Genomic DNA, 26,951 nt, shown 5'->3' on the forward strand with positions numbered 1-26,951 from the left:
ACACATTTGAATGCATCTGTCCACTGCTAGCTGTCTGTGCAGATGCTGTGCTGGAGAACAGGAAACCGTGCAGCAGAAGGCTGCTCCGATCAGAACGTTTATTGCATTTTGATGAGGCTGAAAAATGACTAGCGATGACAGAAAATGGTACTTGGTGATTGTGGGAGACAGGAGAGAGACTTCATGTGATTACGTGCAAACTAAGGCTGAATTGCAAGAGATTGCCCCGACTTAGAAAGTCGACAGGGAAAAAGGATCGGAACAAGCAGTACTTCCTCACCGATTCTCTCTCTTTTTTATATTGAACTCTTTGGTCTCAGCCAGGACTGTCATCAGAGCTGCCGCTGAGAGAGCCAGAGAAATCAGGTTCTAATAGCTGGCATAATAGCTCCCATTCCTCACTCTCCCAGGGAACTCAAAATAAAAGTAGACCGGCTTCGAAGCACATTTATTGTCACATTTTATTTCATTAATAAAACATTTGCTTAAATCAGCTGTAAGGCTCAACCTTTTATATTATATGTACATTATTTACAACCTTGTGCTAAAAAATGCCCAAAGTTCAGTAAGCACAAGTGACCCCCAGAACCGGAGTTGGCCCTCTTCCTGGAGGATCTTAGTCGCTCTCCAGACTGGTTATTTCAGCCTGCCCTCCGTCTCCAAGGAGACGCAGCAACTTTATATACGCACTCCTGTTAAACACAAAAGATGTGTCATATTCAGCAAAATGCACAGCTGCAGAATGTTGCAGGTTTTGTATGCCACCTTCTTATTGTCTAGACAACTTAAGAATAGCTGAAGGCGTTGAACAGCATGTGTGAGTCAGACGCTTGCTCACCTCAAGGCGATGTTCTTGCCCAGTCCTCTTTTGTGTTCACAGTTTCTCAGACTCACAGACAGGTTGGGAACGAGAGCTTGGACCACGGTGGGATCCAAGACGGCCACCGTCTCCAGGACGCCGTACACCTGCCTGTCGTACATTCCCTCGTTCTCCTGCGCGAAGGACCTGAGAGCAGGGATGTGACATGCAAAGTACATTTGATATTGTATTCAATAAAACAGGAATCATAAAAATTGTGCGTTTCACAGATTAGGCAGTCAAACTCTGCTTAACTCCACATTAGAGTTAGTTACCGTAAGACGGTGATCATCTGCTCACACGGTGCTTCTGTAGACGCAGCAGCACATCGCTCCACCACAAGCTGCAATGCATCCGTGCTGGTCTTCCTCACTACAATATTCAATATGTTCAGTGATGAATCAAAAAAGCGGTTATGCAACACTCTACGACTCCGTGTAAGTAGAATCTCAAATATGTGGTTAATATCCCCCCGTTAAGGGGGACGTTTGGGCTGCTGATGGTACCTTGTGGCTCGTTGACCAGCATCAGACACCGCAGCAGAGGGGGGAGCGGCAGGACCAGCAGCGTCACGTCAGAGTCGCCGTTTCGTCTCAGGAGCTCCAACAGGAACATCAGGACCGACGCCAGGCGAGGAGGGGGGGCGTGACCCTTAAACTGCAGGAAGTTCTCACTGTGGAGTCAGAGGGACATTCACTGTTACCAGAACTGTGGAGGAATAACTGCATCGTAGATTCAAACTGGAGTCAGATCATGTGAGACGAGGGTGAACATGGGAACAGCCAGTACTGGAGTTGAGGGGGGATGAGGGGGGATGGCATCCCCCCCTGAAATAAAAATGGTCAAAATCATCCCCCCTGTAAAACTGACATCCCCCCTTTCCATCCCTTATGTCATTTCATCAATGAATGTGGGTTTACTGCTATTTCAACATCTAGAGTCATCACCAGAAAAATAACTTATTTGACAACTGTTTTTTTTATTTTCACTTGAAATAAGTAGGAAAACCTGCCAGTGGGACAAGATTTATCTTCTTATTACAAGCAAAACAATCTCGTTCCACTGGCAGATTTTTCTACTTATTTTAAGTGAAAATCTACTTGAAACAGGTGAAAATTGTTTTTTCCAGTGATGAGTCTTGTTTTAAGTGTAATGAGATTTTTTTACTAAAATGATACATTTTAACTAGAAATAAGACAAATATTCTTGTTAAGATTTTGAGTTTTTGCAGTGATCTATGTTACTTATCCTGTGAAGGACAGAGTCATATTGATAAGTTCAGAAAACTGTTTTTTATTGTTGTGTTTTGATGTATTTGATGTAAGCCCAGTGGATATTTAAAGCTTACAGAAGGCTGCATTTAACTGCTGCTATGTCATTACCGCAGTATTTCTGCAGGTGTTTTGGTCACTGCTATTATTTGTAATATATTATATTATTTGTAATCAGCACAAATTATCTGTCCCCATATGATAAAATCCACCATCCCCCTTGATTTTTTTTTACAACTCGAGTACTGGGAACAGCACATCTCAGCTCCAGAGACCCACCAGAGCACCTGGAGGATGCTCCTCCTCAGCGCCGCTCCCCGCACGGTGGGGCTGGTCTCGCAGGCCCCCAGCAGCACCGGGTGGTTGCTGATGACGCCGATCGCAGGGGACGCAGGGAGAAAATGGTCCAGATACCTGCGGGTGACTGAGCGAAGCTGCTGCTTGAGGTAAGCCCCCTGTGACTGAGACACACTTGAGGCCACAGAGAGACCCTACAAGGGAACACAGAAACCTGGGCTTATGTTTCTATCACACCAAACTCCTTACAAGAACAGCGGTGTACTTTAACTGCTGCATAAACGTGATTGTTTCTTTAAACGTACCTGTAGATACAGGGGCAGGTTGTCCCTCAGAGCTTTGTCCGGCTGGGGGAGGTGGTGGGGGAGCAGCAGACTGTCCACGATCCGGAACAGCAGCTGCTGAGCTTTAGACGTGGCCAGCAGGGGGCTCCAGTGCTTCACTATGAGACCTGGGTGCATTCGATAGAGTCATCGAGTCAGACAGACAACTGGAATTATTAGTAACTCCAGCTCATGACCAGAGCTGCACTATGATTCAAAACAAATAGAAAGAAAGAGCAGGACCTGCATTGTGGGATATCTTTCCAGTCTGCTGACTCGGCACTTACCCACGGCCCAGTACGCCAGCTGCAAGCCCTCCTGGTTCTTGCTGACCACGTACGGTTTGATGTGTTTCAGGATGTCCCCGATGTAGTCCAGGGCCCTGGTTACCAGGGCCGAGCGCTCGGACAGGACTGACAGTCCAGCGTACACACCGCCCACAGCCTGGCACCACGTGGAAACAGTTAACGGCGGGAATTTGTTTAAACATTTCCATGTAAACGCCGGCGGCAGCAGTAGAGACGTGATATGATCACGACACAGTCAGAATACATCACATAGCGTACAACTTATGTAAAGGTTAATACTTTTACTCTCAAATACGCCGAGTTACGAGTGTTTTATAAACTAATCTGAGTTGCTGATCCACCCCGGTCCATGCGTTACCTTGACAAACATCTCCAGGGCTGCAGTGGGCTCCGCTCTGGCGTCTGTGGGATGGGAACCGGCTCTTTGCAGGATCTCTTCCACCTCGGGGAGCCTGAGCACCAGCCGGGTCAGCTCACACAGCTGCTCCCCCACGGTGCGACCTGGAGGAGAGAACACACCAACACCGGCTACTCAGCTGCAGCACACTCTTCTTTACCAGACACTCGCTGGTGTGTAAAACACCACCATTAACCCTTGTGCTGTCTCTGGGTCAAAATGACCCAATTCTTCTATCCTTCTTTCCTCCTGCCATGCTCTCTCCTTCCTTCTTCCTTTCCTCCTTTTTTACCCTCCTTTACTCCTTTTTCTTCCTACCTCCCTTGCGTCATTCGTTCCTTTATTACCTTCTTTGCTTTTCCTTCCTTCTTTCCTTATTTTCTCCATTCCTTCCTTCTTCCCTCCCTTCTTTCCTTTTCTTCCTTCTTTCCTTCCTTCCATCTTTCCTCCCTTTCTTACTCCCTTTCCTACTTCCTTCATTCTTTCCTCCTTTCTCCCTTCCTTCCATTGCTCCCTTCTTTCCTTCCTTCCATCTTTTCTCCCTTCCTTACTCCCTTTCCTACTTCCTTCCTTCTTTCCTCCTTTCTCCCTTCCTTACATCTTTTCTTCCTCCCTTCCTCCTTTCTCCCTTCCTTACATCTTTTCTCCCTTCCTTACTCCCTTTCCTACTTCCTTCCTTCTTTCCTCCTTTCTCTCTTCCTTGCTTGCTTTCCTCCCTTCTTTCCTTCATTCCTTCTTTTCTCCCTTCACCCTCCCTTGACCCAAAGACAGCACAAGGGTTAAAGAGATTTGGAAAGTAAAAGGAAGTAAAAGAGACGGGTGCATGTGGTGGGAAATGCAGTTTGGATCATTAATAACACACGCACCTGCTCTGGTGTCCGTCCCATCGGGGTTCTTGTGCAGGTGTTGCTGTAAGACACACCTGAACCAGGCTCGCACTGACAGGGCCTGCGCCGACCCCTGCACGGCGACACTGGAGCCCCCGTTCAGAGAAGACGCCAGCTCACTGGAAACGCAGCCACACGGATAAACATTCGACATAAACCAACACCATTTGTAAACAGCGAGATGTAACGCATGAAAAACAAATACGATGATGATGTTCAGCTAAGCACATACTTTTTAAAAATTCTGACAGAAAGTAATTTCATTGATTTTTAACCAGAATTAAAGCGTTTTATAGTAAGAGCTCAGATGATAATGAAACGACGGCTGACAGGAGGGATGTAATGTACAACAGCTGTGTCTTTGTTCCACATTTAGACTCCTTATAGCTCATGTCTGTCTGAAGTCGGACTCAGAAGCTCAGATAATTACGACCCTTTGTCCCCTTGAGAGTCATTTTGAAGATCCTGTACATTTTGTATTCTGTTTAGATGTGTGAATGTAATTTCATCAATAATACCCACTTTGAAAACACCAAGGAAACTCCTCGTCTTAATTTATTCATGAGATTGTGCACTGTGATGGAGCGTCGTTCCAGCGTAACAGAGCTGAGCTTTTAAAAATGTCTCGTGATTGAGATGGGCCGTAAGGAGGAACTTTTGAGCGTAGCTACCTGTTCTGGAGCACGTGGGGAAGGTAGCGGGTCACGAGCAGCGGGTGGACCATGTCGTCCCAGCTGAAGGACTGCATGATGGACTGGACCGGGTTGGGCTGGAGGTCCTGAGGGGCCGAGCTGGGCATGTCCAGGGCCAGCAGGGTAAACCCTGAGAGATTAAACAAACATGCAAATATGGGAGTCTTTTCCATGTTATCTGATTATCTTTTATTCTTAACCCTTGTACTGTCAAAATGACCTAATTCTCCTTCCTTCCTTCCTTCCTTCCTTCCTTCCTTCCTTCCTTCCTTCCTTCCTTCCTTCCTTCCTTCCTTCCTTCCTTCCTTCCTTCCTTCCTTCCTTCCTTCCTTCCTTCCTTCCTTCCTTCCTTCCTTCCTCTTTTCTCCCTTCCTTCCTCCTGCTCCTTCCTTCCTTCCTTCCTTCCTTCCTTCCTTCCTTCCTTCCTTCCTTCCTCTTTTCTCCTTCCTTCCTTCCTTCCTCTTTTCTCCTTCCTTCCTTCCTTCCTTCCTTCCTTCCTTCCTTCCTTCCTTCCTCTTTTCTCCTTCCTTCCTTCCTTCCTTCCTTCCTTCCTTCCTTCCTTCCTCTTTTCTCCTTCCTTCCTTCCTTCCTTCCTTCCTCTTTTCTCTCTCCTTCCTTCCTTCCTTCCTCTTTTCTCTCTCCTTCCTTCCTTCCTTCCTTCCTTCCTTCCTTCCTTCCTTCTGCTCTCTCCTTCCTTCCTCCTGCTCTCTCCTTCCTTCCTTCCTTCCTTCCTTCCTTCCTTCCTTCCTCCTGCTCTCTCCTTCCTTCCTTCCTTCCTTCCTTCCTCTTTTCTCTCTCCTTCCTTCCTTCCTTCCTTCCTTCCTTCCTTCCTTCCTCTTTTCTCTCTCCTTCCTTCCTTCCTTCCTTCCTTCCTTCCTTCCTTCCTCTTTTCTCTCTCCTTCCTTCCTTCCTTCCTTCCTTCCTCTTTTCTCTCTCCTTCCTTCCTTCCTTCCTTCCTTCCTTCCTTCCTCTTTTCTCTCTCCTTCCTTCCTTCCTTCCTTCCTTCCTTCCTTCCTTCCTTCCTTCCTCTTTTCTCTCTCCTTCCTTCCTTCCTTCCTTCCTTCCTTCCTTCCTCTTTTCTCTCTCCTTCCTTCCTTCCTTCCTTCCTTCCTTCCTTCCTTCCTTCCTTCCTTCCTTCCTTCCTTCCTTCCTTCCTTCCTTCCTTCCTTCCTTCCTTCCTTCCTTCCTTCCTTCCTTCCTTCCTTCCTTCCTTCCTTCCTTCCTTCCTTCCTTCCTTCCTTCCTTCCTTCCGGTTAAATGAACCAAACTTGCAAAAATTCATAGCTGCTTTCTTTTTATGAATTTTCACATCATTATATAAAAAAAGAAAAATCAATTTTAATATTCAGTCTCATAAAGTCATAAGGTGAAATCTTGTTTGAAGTGCTTTGGGCCCCCTCGTCTCCCCGTTCCTCTGGTGTCCCCCCTTCCCCCCGGGGGACGTCACTGACCTGCAGCAGCGTCTGCCAGCGGTGCTGGGGGCGTCTGCGAGAGGCGCAGGCCGCGCAGGAAGGGGAAGAAGTGCCTCCACAGGGCAGCGGCCACCGCCAGGTGGCGCTCTCTCATCGCACTGGTGCCGGCGGGAGCCCGAGCCGGGGCGGGTGCCGACTGGACGCCGCTGCGCTGATGGACCCGTCTGGAAGGACACGGGGGCACATGCACAAAAAACCGAGGAGGGAAAAATTAATCTGACGCCGCGCTCCCTCTTGTGTACGAGCGCCGCCCCACCTCCGCTCTCCTCCTTTTCAAATCCTTCTACTCCCCTGTTTCTCTCTTTCACTTCTCCTTCATGTGCTTTCACTCCCCTCTCTCAGGAGGGATTACTGGGTGCGGCGGAGCGCTGCGGTGTGAAGCAGTAGGGGTGGAGGAAGGTGTGGGGAAGGAGGATATTATCGGCACAGAGTGGAGCCTAATGCTGATCCCCTGTACACAGACTGTGCTGGGGCTCTCCGGGCTCATCCCTGGCCCCAGCCGCCACGGCAGCCCCACAGTGGCTGGCATTAGTCCTGATAAGCAGCTGAAGGAGCTGTAATCTCATTTAGACTGGAGATGATCCCTCTGTCCCCCTCATTCACCCGGATGGGAGCGCGGAGAAGCAGGGGTTAAGGTGTAGTGGGGAAGAAGGGAAGGCTGAGAGGAACCCGCAACCCCTCTCCTTCCACAGCCTTGCACCAGTGCTGCTAAGGTACTCATCCATGCACACACTCACACACATACACACATCAATGGTGTCTTCCCTTCCAGCAAGGTTGCATCTAATCCAGAGAGAGCTGAAACAATCGATTAGAGTCTGAATTCATTAGCCTCGTTACTAGTGTGGAATGGGCCTTTCACACCCATCAACCCTCATTGTACGAGACATCGTCAGAGACCACACTTAATCTGTATCTCTGTGGCTTCTTATGTAGACACACACATGCACATGACACTCCCAACACCACTGGGCGTACAGCCAGCCTGACACCCAGCTGCAGCCACTACACGGACACTTGTAACTGAATCAGAGCACCCTGATAACGCCACACGGAAATCCCTCAAACACACGCAGGCTGCTACTCTCTCCTGTCCATGTTCTCGCCTCATTTTCTTCAAGCACTTCAATATAATATGAAGCGATTGTAGATTCCTCGCGTCAACATCAACAGTCTTTGACTGACCTGAGAAAAAGGGTGTTAAATGTTTCACAGGAAAGCTGGTTTTCCATCAAGCCGAGGAGAAAGGGATTAATCGTTTGTGCCAAAAACGGATCCAACAGGGTGCGCCAATGTCAGCTCATCTCATCAACCAGAAACATCCCCACCGTCCCAAAGCAGAGGGTCATGGGAAGAAATCAAACAGAGGAATTACGCCTGTGATTAGTTTTCTGCCTCGGCACCATGACAATGGCCATCAACAGTGAGCGCTCGGACCCTACGCTGCATCAGGGTAATTCTCATAATGTGTGCAGATTCCACGTGGCTCTTAATAGACATAATGATGCACGGTCTAAATTTGCCAAGCTACATAATTACCCATTAATTGTGTCACAGGAAAGGTATTAATCACAAAGACATATCGAGAATTGCCAGGCTGAAGAATTATGTTTAATTTGGGGGGATGAATTGGAAAGAGAGCGCATGGTATGTTCTTATTTGGCTTAATGGGTCAGCGCGGCTCTGGACATGACACAGAGGGCCCATGGGAGTTGTTAGTGTAATGAATGCGCTCCATCTTTCAGGCATGAGATGGGAAGTTTGAGAATTAGAAAAGTCAAATGCAAAAAGAAGAAAATAGAGGATATGGCTCATATTTTATAATAGTAGTAGCTCGTACTACAGGTGTTACAAAGGAGACAAAGTGTAAAAGAGCTTATATCTGATCATTTTAGTCATATCTCGTATGACTGATAAGCAAAGTTACGGTGACAAAGATTTGACTGAAAATCTGCAGCTATATGCAAAAGTTTTACAACTCCAAGGTGCTGCTGCTGAAGGTGCATCATCAGCTTTTACATCATCAAGGTATTTTTTTCACCCCTTTTTTTTGCTGCTAAATAAACAACAAAAGAAAATAAAAGCTAATTAAATAATGGCAGTCAGAAAAGTCATGTGTTGTTGTTTAACCTGCAACAATCAGATGACTTTTAACATGAAAGAAAGAAAGAAAGAAAGAAAGAAAGAAAGAAAGAAAGAAAGAAAGAAAGAAAGAAAGAAAGAAAGAAAGAAAGAAAGAAAGAAAGAAAGAAAGAAAGAAAGAAAGAAAGAAAGAAAGAAAGAAAGAAAGAAAGAAAGAAAGAAAGAAAGAAAGAAAGAAAGAAAGAAAGATAAACTCCTGTTGATGACGTTATTGTGTAACAAAGATGGCGGATCTGAGAGCGAGATAGATTTATAGTTAAAAAGGTGGAGTTGAATTGGTATTTTTTTTATCGTTATCGGGATAAATCCCAGAAATTATCGTGATTCATTTTTTAGTCCATACGGCCCATCCCTATTGTGCACGTGATTTTGTATTTCTCTTTATAACATAATTTCTTTATACGACTGCTAAATATGTTTAGACTACTGCTGAGAACCAAAGCAGCCCAGGGGACAGTAAAGATGATCCAGATACACATCAGTCACCGCTCTACAGTCTTCAACTCTCGCCCGACTTCCGTCTGCCGTCACCCGTGTTCCCACATCTCTCTCTCCGCATAAACGGCCACTGTTTCAGCCGTGGAGCTGGAACCTTCAGCTGGGGTCGTTCGTGTAACAAACACCTCTGTCCTAGCGCTGAACCCGCTCCGATGCTCTGCTGACCACCGTCTCTCAGCCGCCCGCAGCCCTGGTGGCGTCCTCAAACCCACAGGGGGGTCCGTAGTGGGGCCCCTGGGCCCGTAACCGTCACCAGGGCTGAGGCGGCACCTGGCCAGGGTGACGCGCGGGTCAGCAGACCTCCTGAGACCACCGGGGGCCTCAGCACCACACATATTCTTTACAGACGTTCATCCTGCCGACTGCACAATCGTCCTATTGTCAGGATGAGAAGTGGGCGGGCTGGGGAGAGCGGAGGAGACTCTCTTCTGCTGGAACAACTTGATAAAAGCTCAGCTTGGCCTCGCCACGGAAAACAAAACAACATTTGCTTGAATGTGTCCACCATCTGTCAAGGCCCTGGATAGCTCCGTTGGTTGAGTGGGCGCACCGTTTACAGAGGCTATCGCCCTCGCGCTGGCGCTGCGGGTTCGAATCCCGGCCTGTGGCTCTTTACTTTACTTCTCTCTCTACCCAAGTTTCCCATCTAACCACTTTCAAAATAAAAGGCCACTAGAGTCACAAAAAAAAGAAAAAAGGGGGAGTTGCGATCACTTAATGAAGGGAGTTATGTAAAAAGTAAGAGACACGAGGAAGCTGATGATAATCTCACCTGAGCTGCGCAAGGACGTTCTGCAGAAAGCCCAGCGCAGAGTTCAGCTCCGACTGGCGGCAAGCAGGGAGCAACCAATCAAACCCTTCGTTGAGCAGCTTCTCCTCCGACAGGCTGAGACTGGGGCTGGTTTCAAACACCTCGGCCACGCCCTCCACGTAGGAGCCAAGCGGGCCCCAGAGCTGAAGTCTCCGAGAGACCTCCGTGGTCTTACTGTAGAACTCCTTGGCGGTCTCGTTAAAAGCGAAGGCCAAGCCCCGAGCCAGCACACCAACATCCAGACCTCTCTCCTGTATTAAACACCAGATGATCAATCAGAAAAATTGGAGTCTCTATTCTCAGTTTATTACAATGTGCTTAATCCAATGTGAAGATACGTAAACATACCTGGAAAAGCAACAGCAGAGACAGCTGCCCTCTCCAGACCAGCGTGCGATGTGAAAGGGAGCAGTTAGGGGGCAGAAGACTGAGGAGCTCACAGGCTCTGCTGGCCACGTCCTCCAGCTCCACCTGCCTGGCCACCACCAGGAACAGCAGCAGGAAGTTCATGAGGCCCGCTTCAGACAGCTCCTGCATCTTCCTCGACGAGAACTTGGAGTAAATCCTGGAAATACAGGAATGAGACAGTACAGAGCTAAGAGGTCATTAAAGAGAGAGAGTGCATCATCTGGTCTTTGAAATACAGTGGCAAGAAAAATTAACCGTCTTTCTACATTAATTCACCAAAATCTTCAACTTAATGACAAACACATGTGTTTTTAAGCTGATTACAGCCGTAATTCCTCAATCATTCACTGTCCTGGTGGAAACAGAAAGTGAACTCACGGTATTAAATACTTCAGTGAAAATGAACTGGAGTCAGTAGTTTGCATGGCTGGAGCCGACTGAGGGAGCTGAACTTGGAAGTGCGACATACAGCTATTTCAATAAAAGACACCTGAAAGATTTTGAGCTTTCTGCTCATAACAATCATCTGCTGAAGCTAACGAACCCGAGCAAAAAGAGTTGTCTTCAGACATCTCAATGATGATGATGATGATGATGATGATGATGATGATGATGATGATGATGATGATGATGATGATGGTGGTGAGTAGTTGGTCTGCTTGAGGATGGGAAGAGCTATAACGTCATTTCAGTGTGTTTACATGTTCAATAGTCCACAGTTACACAAACTGCGGCTAGTCTTCCTCCAGCCAAGATAAGTCCAAAGGAACGACACAGAATCAATCGGGTCAAGAAGAACCTGCGACTAACGGTTGAAGACGTCACTGGAGCTGACAGATGTAGCCGTTTATGAATCTATCACATGCAAGTCATTTGAACAAGGTGTTTCCACAGAAAAACACCACAGAGGCTTTTAATGAAACAAAAAATAAATACATATTAAAAGTTTTATCAAATTAAATTGGGGAGAGAAAAAAAAAAAAAAGGGGACCCTCCCAACATCCAAACATCTTCCCAACAGTGGAGTATGCTGGAGACCCCATGGTGATTTTGGCCTTGCGTTGCTGCCTCGGGGCTGGTTTACTTGCCATCATCGAGGCAAGATCCAGTCTATCCAAGTTTACCAAAATATCCTGCAGCCTAACATGAGGGTGGCCGTCTGCCAGCTGAAGCTTAGCAGGCGTTGGGTGATGCAGCACAACGACGACCCCCAGCATCAAAGTAAATCCAGCGCAGAATGGCTTCAGAAGAAAATAAATGCGCCTTTTAGAGGAGTTCGGTCACATCCCAGACCTTCACCCTCAAAGATGCCGTAAAATGTCCCAGAGAGAGCCATTCACACCAGACGTCCCGCACAGTTCTCCGACCTGGAGCAGTTCTGTAAAGAAGAATGCTGCGCGGGTCTCAGGATAGCTGCCCACTGGCTGAAGCTGGGGAGCTGGGCGAGTCAGCGGGACAATGACCCCAGACATCAAAGAAGAATCCATCACAGAACCCCTTCAGAGAAGAGCGGGGAAAAAGCAGCCCAGTAAGAGCCCGGGAACCGTACAGATGCAGTGGAACGACCACGAGTGTCCAAGCTGAAGCAGATCTGTCAAAAGCTGTGAGGAAAAATAGCCCCTGAACCCTGTGACGGTCCACAGGTAAGGACATCAACACAGGGTCACTTACTCTCCCCCAACACTGCAAAGGCTTAACGGATGTGTTTAATTCTTAGTTTCATCAGATTAATCACATTGTGTTTCTTTATCATTAATTTCAATAAATATCAAGCCATATTTTATGGAAAATGGATGCTGGCAACCAGTAAAAAGTAAAACGCTTCACATCCATTTTCTTGTTATTGTGCCTCCAAAAACAAGACAAGAAAATGGTTGCAGTGTTTCTTCTAGTTTTTAATTCAATTCCAAGTGTCTGGTTCTTGCACCGACCAACTCATCACAGGTGATTTGTTTTGCTGAAACCTCTGACTTCCAATGCTCCCTAACTGAACTCTGCACCCCCACCGTGTACAGCATCACCTTCTGCGCTCCGGGGGAGAGCCGGTGTGTGTGTGTGTGTGTGTGTATGTGTGTGTGTGTGTGTGTGTGAGTGTGTGTGTGTGTGTGTGAGAGAGAGAGAGCGAGACGGTAAGAATAGAGAACCACCCAGCACGCCGTTAGCTCCTGCAGGCACTGTGGAGAAATGCCTTTAAAGATCATGTTAAATGTCAGAGACACTCAGACACACAGCAGTAGGTGCTTGGTCCCTCTCACTACAGCCAAACCAATTTACTGCAACACCACGGAAAGATCAATAAAACCCCACACAAGCGCACAGACTCGCATCCAGCTTGCCTGGCAGGAGAACACAGACGGCTGGAGCCCCCGCTGCCCCCCCCCCCCCCCCCACCCTCCCCACACACGCTCACAGATGCAACCCACACAGGTGAGCAGAGCTGCTGTTTGGGTCAAAACACAAACAGTGCGCATCCCAAGGCAAGCTCGCTTTAAGAAGTACGGCTGATATAAAAGGAGTGGTGAAAATGGAGGGGGGAGCTGGTAAAGACCAGGTTAACACCGAATCTGGCTCATTCACACCCAGAAGGGGACCAGAGGGGGGGCAAACATGCAGTCAGAGAGGGAGGGAAGGGAGATGAATGGGTAATATTTAGCAGGGATGTAAGCATCACATTGGGGAGCAGCAGTGGAGACTCTCTAACCTGCACGCCTCTTTATTTTCCAGACAGATTCTTTTTTGTTTTTTTAAAACAGAGATGAGCAGATGCTCCTCACTCCTGGCATTGTAGATCAACATGCTCGCAGTCAATCCCATTAATGTGATTGTTGCACGGTTCCCATAGAGCCCGGCCAGGAGCGGGAACATTGCCGAAACGTTGTAGTGACACAGTCGGCACGCCTCCCGAGATCTCGGAGGAGGAGGAGGAGGCAGCGGTGATGCTTCTGGTGGAAGGAGGTGGAGCAGGGAGAAGCTGGACCCGTCCCAGCCCAGTCTGGCTGCTGCCAGGCTTTTCTACCACCCACCACCCCCTCCATACCCCCCCCAGCCCGAGCTTTCCTCTCTATCCATGTTGGAAACCAATACAGCTTCGTTAAGGCGAATTAACCGCCACGCTCGTTAGCTAATTAGCCCCCATGTCTGCAGCGCTACTGAGCACATTCCAGACAGAGGAAAGTCATTAGGCGGATTTATCTACGGCTGCCACTCTCTGGCACCCGGCTGCCGCGGGACATTGTGTGGTCCGGCCGTTGGTTCTGATATATACGTCAACTCGTCCGGCTTTTACTTCCAGCATGGAGCCGCTCTCTCCCTCTGTTCGGATGCTTCATGCACTCTTAAACCAAGTCACCAAACCAAACCACCTTGAAAAGCAGGAGCACAGCTTGCACGTGTGTGTGTGTGTGTGTGTGTGTGTGTGTGTGTGTGTGCATGTGCATCAGTCGGAGGCTCCTTGGCCCCGGTCTCTGCTGAAGAGCAGGTGGTTGACTCCTGAGACACCTGCTCCACCGCTAGGCCTGAGCAAATATCAAAGATCCGCTGGGAGACTCTGGCACACCTGGCACGCACACAAACAAGCCTCAAACGCATGATAGTTTGCAAACACACATGTTGTCCAAGAAGCCCTGCAGGTATACACACACACACAAACACACACACGCATGCAAATCTAAACAGCTGTTTAAACAGAACCCACGTCTGAATATCACGGTGAAAAAAAAAAAAAAAAACTAATCTTGAAAACCCGAGTCATGAATGGTGGTTATTTCCTGGAGCTAATCCACTCCAACATCCCACTCCGCTGTGGTTGGAGGATGATGAGACCTACTTTTCAAGGGGTGAGAACTACAAAGCTCCAGAGCCATCACTTCATTCTTACCTCCCCTTGATCTGTCTCTGTGGGACTCCACCAGCCCTGTCCTGCGCGAGGCACAGAGCCAGCACTCGGAGGAAGATGTGGAAGGAGTTGGCAGAGCGGTAGAGCTGGGTGTGTCCCGGAGAGTGGAGGGGAAGGGGACGGCAGCAGCTGCGGGCCTGCTCCAGCAGGGCCACGGGCGTCTTGCACAGCGTGCCCAGGCCAGACATCCCCAGCCACGGCACCGTGAACACGGCGTTCTGCAGAGGAGCAACAGCGTGGTTTCACTGTCCAGACCTCAGCTATAACCAGTACTCGAGTTGTAAAAAAAATATCAAGGGGGATGGTGGATTTTATCATATGGGGACAGATAATTTGTGCTGATTACAAATAATATAATATATTACAAATAATAGCACTGACCAAAACACCTGCAGAAATAGTGCAGGAATGACATAGCAGCAGTTAAATGCAGCCTTCTGTAAGCTTTAAATATCCACTGGGCTTACATCAAATACATCAAAACACAACAATAAAAAACACTTTTCTGAACTTATCAATATGACTCTGTCATATTGGATAAGTAAAATACAGGATACGTAAATAAAGGATAAGTAAAATGGATCACTGCAAAAACGCAAAATCTTAACAAGAATATTTGTCTTATTAGGGCCCGAGCACCTTCAGTGCGAAGGCCCTATTGTATCTGTAGGAATTATTTGTATTTTTTTTATTATTATTCTTATTATTTTTCTGACGAAAGGAGGGCCTTTTTGCCCCCCTAAACGTGCCCAAAAAGTCACCAAATTTTGCACCCAAGCCAGGCCTGGCGAAAAATTTGATATTTAATGGTTTGCATTAATGGGCGTGGCAAAATGGCTCAACAGCGCCCCCTTGAAAACTTTGTGCCTCAAGCCCCACGATACGGTTTGACGTACATGCACGAAAATCGGTACACGCCTGTATCATGACGTAACTTAAAGAAAAGTCTCTTGGCGTCATGCCCGAAACCGAACAGGATGTCGGCCATTTTGAATTAGTCGTGTCATTTTGGCGAAATTTATGCCATTCCTTCGGCAGTTAATACGGCCCGAACCGTAACGAGCACCCAGGTGTGTTATACATCAAAATGTGCGTCTCCATCCTCCGACACCACGCATTACTTTTCTCTCTCAAAAGCGTTACCGTGGCGACGCTAGACGCCAAAAAGCGCGCCCACCCTTCATCTGATTGGTTCAGACAGAAAAAACTTTGCGCCTCAAGCCCCATAATACGGTTTGACGTACATGAACGAAAGTCGGTACACACTTGTATCATGTTGCAACTTAAAGAAAAGTCTCTTGGCACCATGGTCGAAACCGAACAGGAAGTCGGCCATTTTGAACATTCTGAATGAATCACGTAATTTTGGAGCAATATATGCCATTCCTTCGAGAATTAATACGGCCCGAACCGTATCATGAACGCAGATGTGTTATACATCAAAATGTGCGTCTCCATCCTGCGACTACGCGCATTACTTTTCTCTTTCAAAAGTGTTACTGTGGCAACGCTAGACGCCAAAAAGCACGCCCCCCCTTCATCTGATTGGTCCATATTTGATAGCACCCCAAAAGGCACCAAATTTGGCATGCAAGCCAGGCCTGGTGATAATTTTGATATTTCATGGTTTGCATTAATGGGCGTGGCAAAATGGCTCAACAGCGCCCCCCGGAAAACTTTGTGCCTCAAGCCCCACAATACGGTTTGACGTACATGCACGAAAATCGTTACACACCTGTATCATGGCACAACTTAAAGAAAAGTCTCTTGGCGCCATGGCCGAAACCGAACAGGATGTCGGCCATTTTGAATTAATTGTGTAATTTTGGCGCAATTTATGACATTCCTTCGGCAATTAATACCGCCCAAACCGTAATGTGCACCCAGGTGTGTTATACATCAAAATGTGCGTCTTCACCCTGCGACTACACGCATTACTTTTCTCTTTCAAAAGTGTTACCGTGGCGACGCTAGACGCCAAAAAGCGCGCCCACCCCTTCATCTGATTGGTCCATATTTGATAGTTCTCCAAAAGTCATCAAATTTTGCATGCAAGCCAGGCCTGGTGATACATTTGATATTTCATGGTTTGCATTAATGGGCGTGGCCCAACGGCTCAACAGCGCCCCCCTAGAATACTTCTCTGTGCCATAACTTTTGAATGGTTTGACATAGAGAGTCGTGGGTGGTGTCATGGGACTCGGTATAGAGTCCTTGACCATAATTAGTGAAAATTAGCCCCGCCCCTTCTTTTGATTGGTTGTCCCTATTTCCTGCTATAACTTTTGAATGGTTTGACATAGAGAGTCGTGGGTGGTGTCATCAGACTCTGTATGGAGTCCTTGACCTTCATTGGCTTAAATTAGCCCCGCCCCTACTTCTGATTGGTTGTCCCTTTTTTCTGCTATAACTTTTGAATGGTTTGACATAGGAAGTCGTGGGTGCTGTCAGGTCTGATATGCTTATGGGGGGCGGTGGCCGTGAGTGCGAGGGCCCGTTCATCGCTGCTTGCAGCTTTAATTTCTAGTTAAAATGTCTCATTTTAGTAAATAAATCTCATTACACTTAAAACAAGACTCATCACTGGAAAAAACAACAATTTTCACCTGTTTCAAGTAGATTTTCACTTAAAATAAGTAGAAAAATCTGACAAGATTTTTGTAATGAGAAGATAAATCTTGTCCCACCGGCAGATTTTCCTACTTATTTCAAGTGAAAATTTACTTGAAACAGGTGAAAATTGTCAAATAAGTTATTTTTCTGGTGATGACTCTAAATGTTGAAATAGCAGTAAAACCACATTCATTGATGAAATGACATAAGGGATGGAAAGGGGGGATGGCAGTTTTACAGGGGGGATGATTTTGACCGTTTTTATTTCAGGGGGGATGCCATCCCCCCTCATCCAGTACTGACTATAACCTATAATTTAACTGTGATGCAAACTTTAATTAACTAGCAAAGAACAAGGCGTCGGAGCCTGACTGCACTGGTTAGGTTTCAAATGAAAATGCTGCACAATAAATCGATGCCAGTGTTTGATTCTCATGTTTGCTTTGGGGTTTCTGACGTTACCAGGTTCTTGCTGAAGTAATCCCAGAGCGTGGACACGGCGGCGGTGCTCGGCTCCCACAGCAGACACAGACTGAGGCAGCAGTGGACGTGCATCCTGACCTGCTCCTCAGCGAGACCGTCCTGTGGTTACAAACGCACAAAGAGCTTTGCCGTTTTTATTACAGAAAACACAAAAACAATGCTAAAAAAAAAGTACTAATGAGTAGAAGCAGGGCTCACCTTGGGGTTACATGTATACTTGAGCAGCTCTGCTATAAACGTCCAGTTATCATCCAGATGTTTCTGAATGTACGGAAGAAAATCAACATTTAAGAAACACATCATTGTCTACTTAAACAACCAAAGCGGGCTAATGAGTAAACGACAGTGCTGCCGCGTGCATAATTAAACCCGTATCAGATCACACCTGGTTTAACAATACTTTCCCTCTGCTCTCCGGTGGTGCTTAACTTAATTAACCTATTCTGAAGAGAAAATGCTACCAAGTAGAATTCATGTATTCATGAGTTTTGACATGAATTAGATGAACTGCATTTTATTATACTTTTGACATAAAAGTTAAAAATCAGGTTTTACTGGGAGACAAACCGCAGCTGTTCATACATCTGGACAGATTTCAGTGTGAAGCCATTTATTTTAGCATCACTGAATGTAAATGAATACAAATATATTTAAACACTTGTATATTTATGCCTTCAAACACCTGTGTTGTGCCTCTCACCTCATTCTGGATGACGCCGCTCCGACCGTACTGGCCCAACGCCGCCAGGTGAGTGACCAGCCACCAGGCGAACCCCAGAGCGTCTTTACAGTGTGTGGGAAGGCCACTGAAGTGCTCGGCTGCAGGCTTCCCCGACACCAGGGGCCTCAGCAGGGAGTTCATGTAGCTCCAGAAAGACTAGAGGGGACACACGGTGGAATTTGGACACAGTTTCTGGCAACTTTAAACATGCTGGTATTAGGGATGGGCGGTATGGACTAAAACATTTATCACAATAATTTCTGGCATTTATCCGGATAACGATAAAAATGACGATAAAAAAAATACCAATTCAACTCCACCTTTGTAACTATAAATCTATCACCACATTCAGTCTAAACACTGCTCTAAAAGAATACTAAATGCTACTAAACTACACCAATTAAATTTAATTGATAAAAACCAATTAAATGAGTTACACCTGTAGTGCAAAACTGGAATGAATCAAGCTCCTCGCTCTCAGATCTGCCTTCCGCCATGTTTGTTACACGTCATCAACAGGAATTTATCCTCCCTTCCTTCCTTCCTTCCTTCCTTCCTCCCTTCCTTCCTTCCTCCCTCCCTTCCTCCCTTCCTCCCTTCCTCCCTCCCTTCCTTCCCTCCCTCCCGTACGTTGTGTGTCGATTTAACGCAGAACCATAAATCAGCTTTACACAAAAACGTCATCAACGGGAATTTATCGTTTTTACCGCGAGATGACAAATTCTTACCGTGGGGAATTTTTTGGACGGTATATCGTGAACGGTGAAATATCGCCCATTCCTAGCTGGTATTAATTTTACCTGCTTGTGCTGCGTTTTACTCCTGTGTTCCAGAAGGTGCATGAGCAGGACCCAGAGCTCTTTGGTGCAGCTGCAGAGATAATGACTGCTGCTCAAGGCCTCTGTGGGCCTCACCTACAAATCAACAGGATTCATTTAACACCACCAACTGCTGCTCTGCTGTACACAGCCTTTTCCTTTTTTAATCAATACACTGTGTTGGCTATTTGGTGCTTGTATAGCTTCTGCCAACCAGGTAACATCAGAAATACCGAGCCACCCACCTTGCTGTATTTGCCCATGGCCAGACCTGTGAGGTCACAGAGCAGGCCGCACAGGTGCTCCTCAAACAGACTGGTGTCAGTCAGGTTCTCTCCCGTCAGGTTTACAAACTGGTGGGCATACACCACCTGGCCTGGAGACAGTTTCCATGGTAATGATTCAGTATTTAACACACACACATACAAACCACAGTCTGCATTTCAATGAGTTTAGTTCCTGAGTAATCTGCTCCGACTCGTACCTTGCATCTTGTGACTCAGTACGTGCAGGATCTCCAAGACTGACCAGTGTAAGTCAAGGTGAAGGTGCAATAGATGCCAGGAGGGAGGAAAAATCTGTAGGAGGAATGAAAGTCCAAGTCAGCAGATCTGAACGGACCTGAGTTGTGAATGTTTTAAAATCATCTATAAAACTTCTAGTCCCACACGTGACAGACACTGCTTAACACCGCCTAAAATGACTTTGACGAGGCACTATAACATGTTTTCACAACTTAACTCAATCACTAATAAATAAACTATTCTGTAATAAATAGACAGTTTATGAAATATAATAAGTTTCTTTTATATGTTACGGTGAAAATAAAGTCAAGGAATGATGATCAAGCTTTTCTCATGGATATTTAGAAATAATACCGTACTAATAAATCAATCAATACCTGATTATAAATACCTTCATTTACAAAAAAGCAGTTGTTTTTAGATTAGACTGTTTATTAATTACCAAAGCAATTATCATGAAGTCAGTGGAGAGGACTTATATTCGTAAATGTTAAGTCGAATATTGGCTTTATTTAAATAACTAACTTTTTTGTTATCTGAGTAGGGTCACTACTAGATTTTAGTAAATAATTAGATGTGTCTCATGAATGGGATTACAATTTAAATGGCATTTAAATAAAATAAATGATACATTTCTTCTGCTGGATTTAAAAGTACTGCTGTCAGATGTGCGTCAGTGCATCTGCACACATGTAGTTAATGCAAACAGTTTGTTGTTTTTGTACATACTTTTTTTTTTTAAACAATACCTTCACCTTAAAAGTTTCATGATTGAGTGGATTTTATTTCTTGCCAAGCTGAGGTTGCCTGGTGATTCCACATCTAACCCTCATCAGAGTTTTGGGACTCGGTATTTCAAAGGGCCAAGCAAAGAGCAAACAACATCAGCGTACTTAACGACTGGATGCAGGTAGTTGAAAACAAACTCCTACTGATCCCAGCCTGGGTCGCAATGCTGGCAGCAAGCTTAGATCAAACTAACACCTGTAGGCGCACACACACTGTACACACACAGCTCCTGCTTTCTCTAAATGTTAGAGGGGACCTATTATGAAAAACATGTTTTTCTCTTGCTTTAACATATATAAAGTGGTCGCCTGGCAACTCAGAGAAGGAGGAAAGCAACTAAATTCTGCAGTGTCTGTACAGCCGCCCGGATGAGCCGTCCAGTCTGTGGATCTAAGGATCTAAGAGTCGTTCAGATTCTGCTCCTGTCGTGATATTACAACAGGAGCGATGCGTGAAACCACAACCACAACTAACTCCGCCAGCCGGAGCTTCCGCCATTTTTTCGTAGCGGTGTATCGCGCCATTCGCGTCAGGCAGCCAATCAGCACAGTGCTTCATTATCATAGCCTCCCCGCCCACTCAGAATCCCACAGAGAAACGGGGAAGATAAAGACATGGCTTAGAGACTGAATTTCTAATTTATTTAGCTAAAACAATCAAAAGCTTGTTTTTAAGACATTCAAGGCCTGTTTAAAATAGGTATTAGATGCCATAATAGGTCCCCTTTAAGTTAGTTTTCATGATGATTAAACAAAAAGACACATGGGGGAGTTAAACAAAGTTGTGCTGGTGCACCTTGTTATAAATCTTAATGGCAAAAATGTAAAAAAGGAAATAAAATACATTAACAAATGATGATCTCTGTATATCTGAGCGTAGGTCTGGTCTCTCGGGGTATCCAACATTAAAACGTACCGTTCCGTGGTTCTGTATACTGAAAGCACTTGTAACGTTTGCAGGCAGGTCCTTGAGTCGACCCGTGAGGAGCGTAACACCCAGCAGCTCCTCCAGGAGAGCGGAGGGGAGCTGACGCTCCAGCTCCTCAAACGGGTGCGAGTGGCCTTCATCCATGGATCCAGAGGGCTCAAAATATCTGAGCAAACACAGAAAGATGCAAACAAATAATCACGGAAATGCAGTGAAACCTGCTGATCACATGACAACACCGTAATACAGTAATATAAATGCTTCAGTCAGTGCTGACGGTGTGGACATTGAATGTAACGTTACCTGTGCAAGAACACTTTAACATATTGAAGAAATTCGACACACTGTTGTCGCAGATCTTCGGCTTCATAGTGCAGATTTCCTGCCTGTCCTGCAAAAACAAGAGGGATGAGAATGGCAGAAGATATGTCACCGCCATGTTTCCCAGCTGCCCAAACACTGCAACTGAACTGTGAGGTATGTTCAAACACTGAGCGTGCTCACTTCAGAGATGCCGTTATTATGCAAAACCAACCACATTCATACCTGGTTAATGTCATTGAGTATTATCGTTAAACTTCACTGTTACACAGTTACTCTGCCTCCACTTACAGCGTCATAAATAAAAGATATTAGAATAACCAACGAAAACATATTTAACATTACATTTCAAAAGTCAATATCTAGTACCGTAATCGTTTTTTGAAAATATTTGTTTGAAGTTAAAGTTTTAAGTTTTAAGACAGGGGTCACCAATCCTGGTCCCCGAGGGCCGGTGTCCCTGCAGGTTTTAGATGTTTTCCTGCTTCATTGCACCATGATACAAGTGACTGTGTCATTAACAGAATTGTGCAGCCCTGGATGACAAGCTGATGACGATGATTAAATAGAATCAGGTGTGTTAAAGCAGAGAAAACTCTAAAACATGCAGGACACCGGCCCTCGAGGACCAGGATTGGTGACCCCTGTTTTAAGACGAAGATTTAGCAGTTCGGGCATGATGCACCAAAGTCAAACGCATCGCGTACAAACAGCTCATACCAGGTACCAAGTGCACCAGTGGAGGGATGATTTTGTTACAGTGCAGTTTCTCTGCAGGCATGAAATCTGAAAGGCTGTAAATGTCAATAGTTGATCACATTCGCACATAGACTTACCAAAGTCATGTGAGCAGGATTGTACCGAAGTCTCCAACTCGTAAACCTTTTGTCTGAAAAGCAACAAAGAGCAAAATAATACCAGGGACAGATTTGTGAATGAACTTCGATAGACATCTCTTTAGTAAACAAAAAGAAAAGGATAGGAGAAGGGTATGCAAGGTGCCAAAGAAAGCAAGGTATTAAGTATTTTTTTGTCTATTAAGTAATCTGAAATGATATCAGTCACATCTTTCATTACCTTAAGATACCAAAGAGTAACTTTGTAGACTCCACCAGAGCCGTCTCTGTTATCCAGGTGAAACCAAAGAGCTCCACCGTGTCTGACTCATGTTCAGTGGGTGCCGGGTCAAGATGCAACAGCAGCCTTCGGGTGGAATGACAACAAACATTACTTACAAAGGTTTTTCTTGCAGTATTTCTTATTTCATGCCATGACATCAGTTAACAGAGGCAACTGGAATATACTTTCTGGTGTACCAAACACCACAACTATATTTGTGCTAAGCTGACAGATGTGGACAGTACCGCTTCAGAGAACCTCTCCCCACACATCCCTCTGCGGGGAGTGGCCCGGTGGGGTCATCTTTCACTTCAGAGCAGCAGAAGCACGGTGGCCGAGCGGGAGCCAGGTCACTCTGGCTCTCTGCTGGAAACGGGGAAACTGGTGGAGTCAGGGACTGGCTGAAGTCCTCAGCCATCACGATGCTGCAGAATCACAATCAGAAAGAAGTTTATTGCCGAGTAGTTTAAGACACACAAGGAATTTGTTTTGGTGATAGAACAAATAATATTAAAGGAAAAAATGTACAACATGTTGGTTTTAAAGTGCTGGAGTAATGAGTCTGTACAAAGGTGACCTAGGATGTGCGTTAATGTGACGCATAAGGTCAGAAGTGGGGTCTTTACGTTAATGTAACGTAGAGTGGGATGGGGGGACAGTGTGTGGTGGACGGGGGAGAGAGGGGTCCGGGGCCTTGTTGACGAGGAGCTGCAGACGGGAAGAAACTTTTTTTATGGCGTGAGGTTTTGGTCCTGATGGACCGCAGCCTCCTGCCACCTAACCTTTAATAACAACAGTGTAAAAAAAGTTAAAAAAAATAATTTAAAAGAAATTAATCACGTTTTTATATATATATATATATATATATATACATATACACATACATACACACACACACACACACACACACACACACACACACACACACACACACACACACACACACACACACACACACACACACACACACACACACACACACACACACACACACACACACACACACACACACACACACACACACACACACACACACACACACACACACACACACACACACACACACACACACACACACACACACACACACACACACACACACACACACACACACAGGACTGTCTCAGAAAATTGAGCCTCCTCCATGTTTCACCGTAGGGACAGTGTTCTTTTCTTCGTATGCTTGGTTTTTGAGTCTATGAACATAGACCAGAAGCTTTGCGGCTTGTCAACATGCATTTTTGCAAATTCCAGTCTCGCTTTTTTATGGCACATCAACTCTATGTTCATAGACTCAAAAACCAAGCATACGAAGAAAAGAACACTGTCCCTACGGTGAAACATGGAGGAGGCTCAGTAATGTTTTGGGGCTGCTTTGCTGCATCTGGCACAGGGTGTCTTGAATGTGTGCAAGGTAAAATGAAATCTGAAGACTATCAAGGCATTCTGGAGAGAAATGTGCTGCCTAATGTCAGAAAGCTTGGTCTCAGTCGCAGGTCATGGATCTTCCAACAGGACAACGATCCAAAACACACAGCCAAAAACACCCAAGAATGGCTGAGAGAAAAGCGTTGGACTATTCTAAAGTGGCCTTCCATGAGCCCAGATCTGAATCCCATTGAACATCTGTGGAAGGAGCTGAAACATGCCATTTGGAGAAGACACCCATCAAACCTGAGACAACTGGAGCAGTTTGCTCATGAGGAGTGGGCCAAAATACCTGTTGACAGCTGCAGAACGCTCATTGTACAGAAATCGTTTAATTGCATTGATTGCCTCAAAAGGTTGTGCAACAAAATATTAAGTTATGGGTACCATCATTTTTGTCCAGCCCTATTTCATTAGTTTGTTTTTTTTAATAATTATGTTAATCAACAATTTAAAAGTAATGGCTGATTTTGATTATTTAATTTTCAATACATTTTTATTTATTGTTACTTTTGTAAGTTTCAAGTGATTTCAGTGAGAATTGTGGGTTTTTCCTTCTTTAACTGAGGGGTACCAACAATTTTGTCCACGTGTGTGTATATATATATATATATAGTATTTTCAAACAGTGAATTATAAAGCAGTAAATTGTTTGCATGTATTTTTTGTGTGTATATACTGATATATATATATATATATATATATATATATATATATATATATATATATATATATATATGTATATATACATACACACACACACACACACACACACACACACACAAACACACACACACATATAATTCAGTTTTAAAATACAATAAATGTAAACATTCACAATACTGTAAGCCAGGGGCTTTAATCCCTGTCCTGCATGTTTCAGATGTTTCCCTGCACCAACACACCTGATTCTGATTAAAGGTCCTCAGCTTGTCACCAAGGTCTGCACAGCTCTGTTGTTGACACAGGTACTTGTATCACGGTGTGCTGAAGCAGGGTAGCATCTAAAACATGCAGGACAAGGGGACCCGAGGACCGGAATTGAAAACCCCTGCTGTAAGCAATGTGTTATAAAGCTTACAATATAATAAATCATATAATGCTGAAGGCACGTCCCGTTCATAGAAGGTAAAGGCAAGGCTTCTGCAGAAAACGAAACGCAACAATCAACCCCAAAACCCGCCAGAGATAGCTGAAACAATGACTAACCTTGTATTTCCACTTCTTTTACGAGTCTTACGGTATAAAGATTCCTAAAATTCAAGGTAAGAAAATAAGCAGGTTTTACAAACGTAGGAACACTCTTGTTTGGGTTTTTTTAGGCTCTCCCGCGCCTTTACTACACGCATGCGCAGACCCGGTCTGCAGCCGAGGATTGGCCCAAAGTTTCACAGTGGGCGTGGCCTACGAATCCCAAGAGCTGCAAATAGAATATCAAGATGTTTCCCTCCTGAGTACTTCCGTTATGGCTTTGCTTGTTCCGCTGGATACTTTGAAGTTGTCATGTATAAATAATATATTCATTCACATATGCTCCGTTTTTTATTTGCACGGAAGCTTTAAGACTTTAAGATAATTATTTGTACTACATACAACATTTTTCTTTTTTGCTACCAGGATAAAAATAAACAAATTGACTTTAAAAAGGGCAACATCATGTTGAGTTCAGTTTATGTCAAATAAATTCAGACACTGAATAAGGAATTTTCATAAAACATCTGACATGTCCACATTCCTTAAAGGATTAAAATAATTAAAAAAATGCCCGTATCACATAGCGGACTCATGTCACCTGTCAGTTCTGAGGGTTAGGTAAGTTTTTGGTTCCAGGTTCCGCCCAACAACATTCAACAACATAATGCAGCGGTGGAAGTAGAGCCCTAATTTCCATATGCAGATCTGTCTCTCCCAAACGTCCCTCTCGCCATCACACCATTTCTTGCATTTTAATGCATTCTCACATCTTTACAAAATCCCCCCTTCCGCCACGCGCCGTGGCCGTGCTCCTTTCCCCCCGACCGAAATAGCGTTATTTCTGCACGTTTAACTTGCCCAGGTAAGGCATGCACAACAGATGCGTTTGGTTTTGACTTGCCATTTCTTATAGACACGAGTCTGTGAACAGAAAAATGGACGCGTCGGGAATCTTTGTCTTTTCTTTCTTTTTTTCCCCCCCCTCAATGGACTCAATGACCTGCCGCTCTTCTTTACAGGAGTCAGCTCGTGTGTGTGAAGGCGTCTATATGGGGAAGGTAAATGTGTTTTCTTTTCCTTTTCTACACCACAAATCCTTTCTATCATGTGGTACAAAGCCACGGCGGAGTGAGAGATGTGAGCCTGTTTCATGTCCCCTCCCCTCTCCCTCAAGTGCAGTCTTGTTTCCAGGATTCATGGACGGAGTTGATTTTTTTTTTTTTTTTTTAATTATTATTATTCCTTTTCTTTTTTCAAAAACGTCTGGGAGATTTCATCACAACTAAAGACCCGAGGCAAAAAAATTCTAACAGTAAACATGATTCATACTAGTTTCCTCTATGCACTTATTAATCCACATCATCCTCATTTAGTAGCAGCAAAGTATCAGAAGATTGGGTGCCTATATTGCATGCAGTAGGGGCTTTATCATATTTAAGGTGATAACCTTAATGTTGTAATTACTTGCAGCCTTTTGAGACTCCCAGATAGAATTAATGAAGTGTGTGTAAATGAAAGAGTACTGGCAGACGGCTGAAAAATTTTCCACACTAGTAAAATCAAATATTGAACACAGGTCTACACCACCAGAGGTGTTTCCCACTTAACTTTAATTAACCCCCTGTATCTGTTGTAGTTGGCTGCAGCTGAGGACGTGTTGACGTCAAGCCTGGGGATGTTTAGGCGTCATTCACATATGATTAAAACATGTAGAACAGGTCTTTAATCGACTTAACTACTATATAAGCATCTGA

The 26,951-nt window shown here is 45.2% G+C and overlaps 1 protein-coding gene across 1 annotated transcript; it reads right to left on the reverse strand.

The window, feature by feature from the left end:
- Window positions 1–3: 3 nt before the first annotated feature.
- On the reverse strand, window positions 4–25,338 carry mms22l (MMS22-like, DNA repair protein). Its single transcript, XM_061718206.1, has 26 exons — window positions 25,213–25,338; window positions 22,821–23,000; window positions 22,534–22,659; window positions 22,293–22,345; window positions 21,439–21,526; window positions 21,124–21,301; window positions 19,380–19,473; window positions 19,141–19,271; window positions 18,878–18,991; window positions 18,057–18,233; window positions 17,555–17,617; window positions 17,336–17,455; window positions 14,243–14,478; window positions 10,306–10,522; window positions 9,919–10,208; window positions 6,486–6,670; window positions 5,014–5,164; window positions 4,322–4,461; window positions 3,417–3,559; window positions 3,038–3,194; window positions 2,733–2,878; window positions 2,410–2,621; window positions 1,366–1,532; window positions 1,135–1,231; window positions 839–1,006; window positions 4–692 (listed from the first exon to the last, which is right to left on the reverse strand). The coding sequence occupies exons 2-26, from the start codon at window positions 22,991–22,993 to the stop codon at window positions 617–619; spliced, it is 3,702 nt and encodes a 1,233-aa protein (XP_061574190.1). The 5' UTR covers window positions 22,994–23,000; window positions 25,213–25,338; the 3' UTR covers window positions 4–616.
- Window positions 25,339–26,951: the final 1,613 nt, after the last annotated feature.

Source organism: Cololabis saira, chromosome 3 (genome assembly GCF_033807715.1).
Source record: "Cololabis saira isolate AMF1-May2022 chromosome 3, fColSai1.1, whole genome shotgun sequence".
In the NCBI taxonomy this organism is placed as follows: Eukaryota; Metazoa; Chordata; class Actinopteri; order Beloniformes; family Belonidae; genus Cololabis; species Cololabis saira.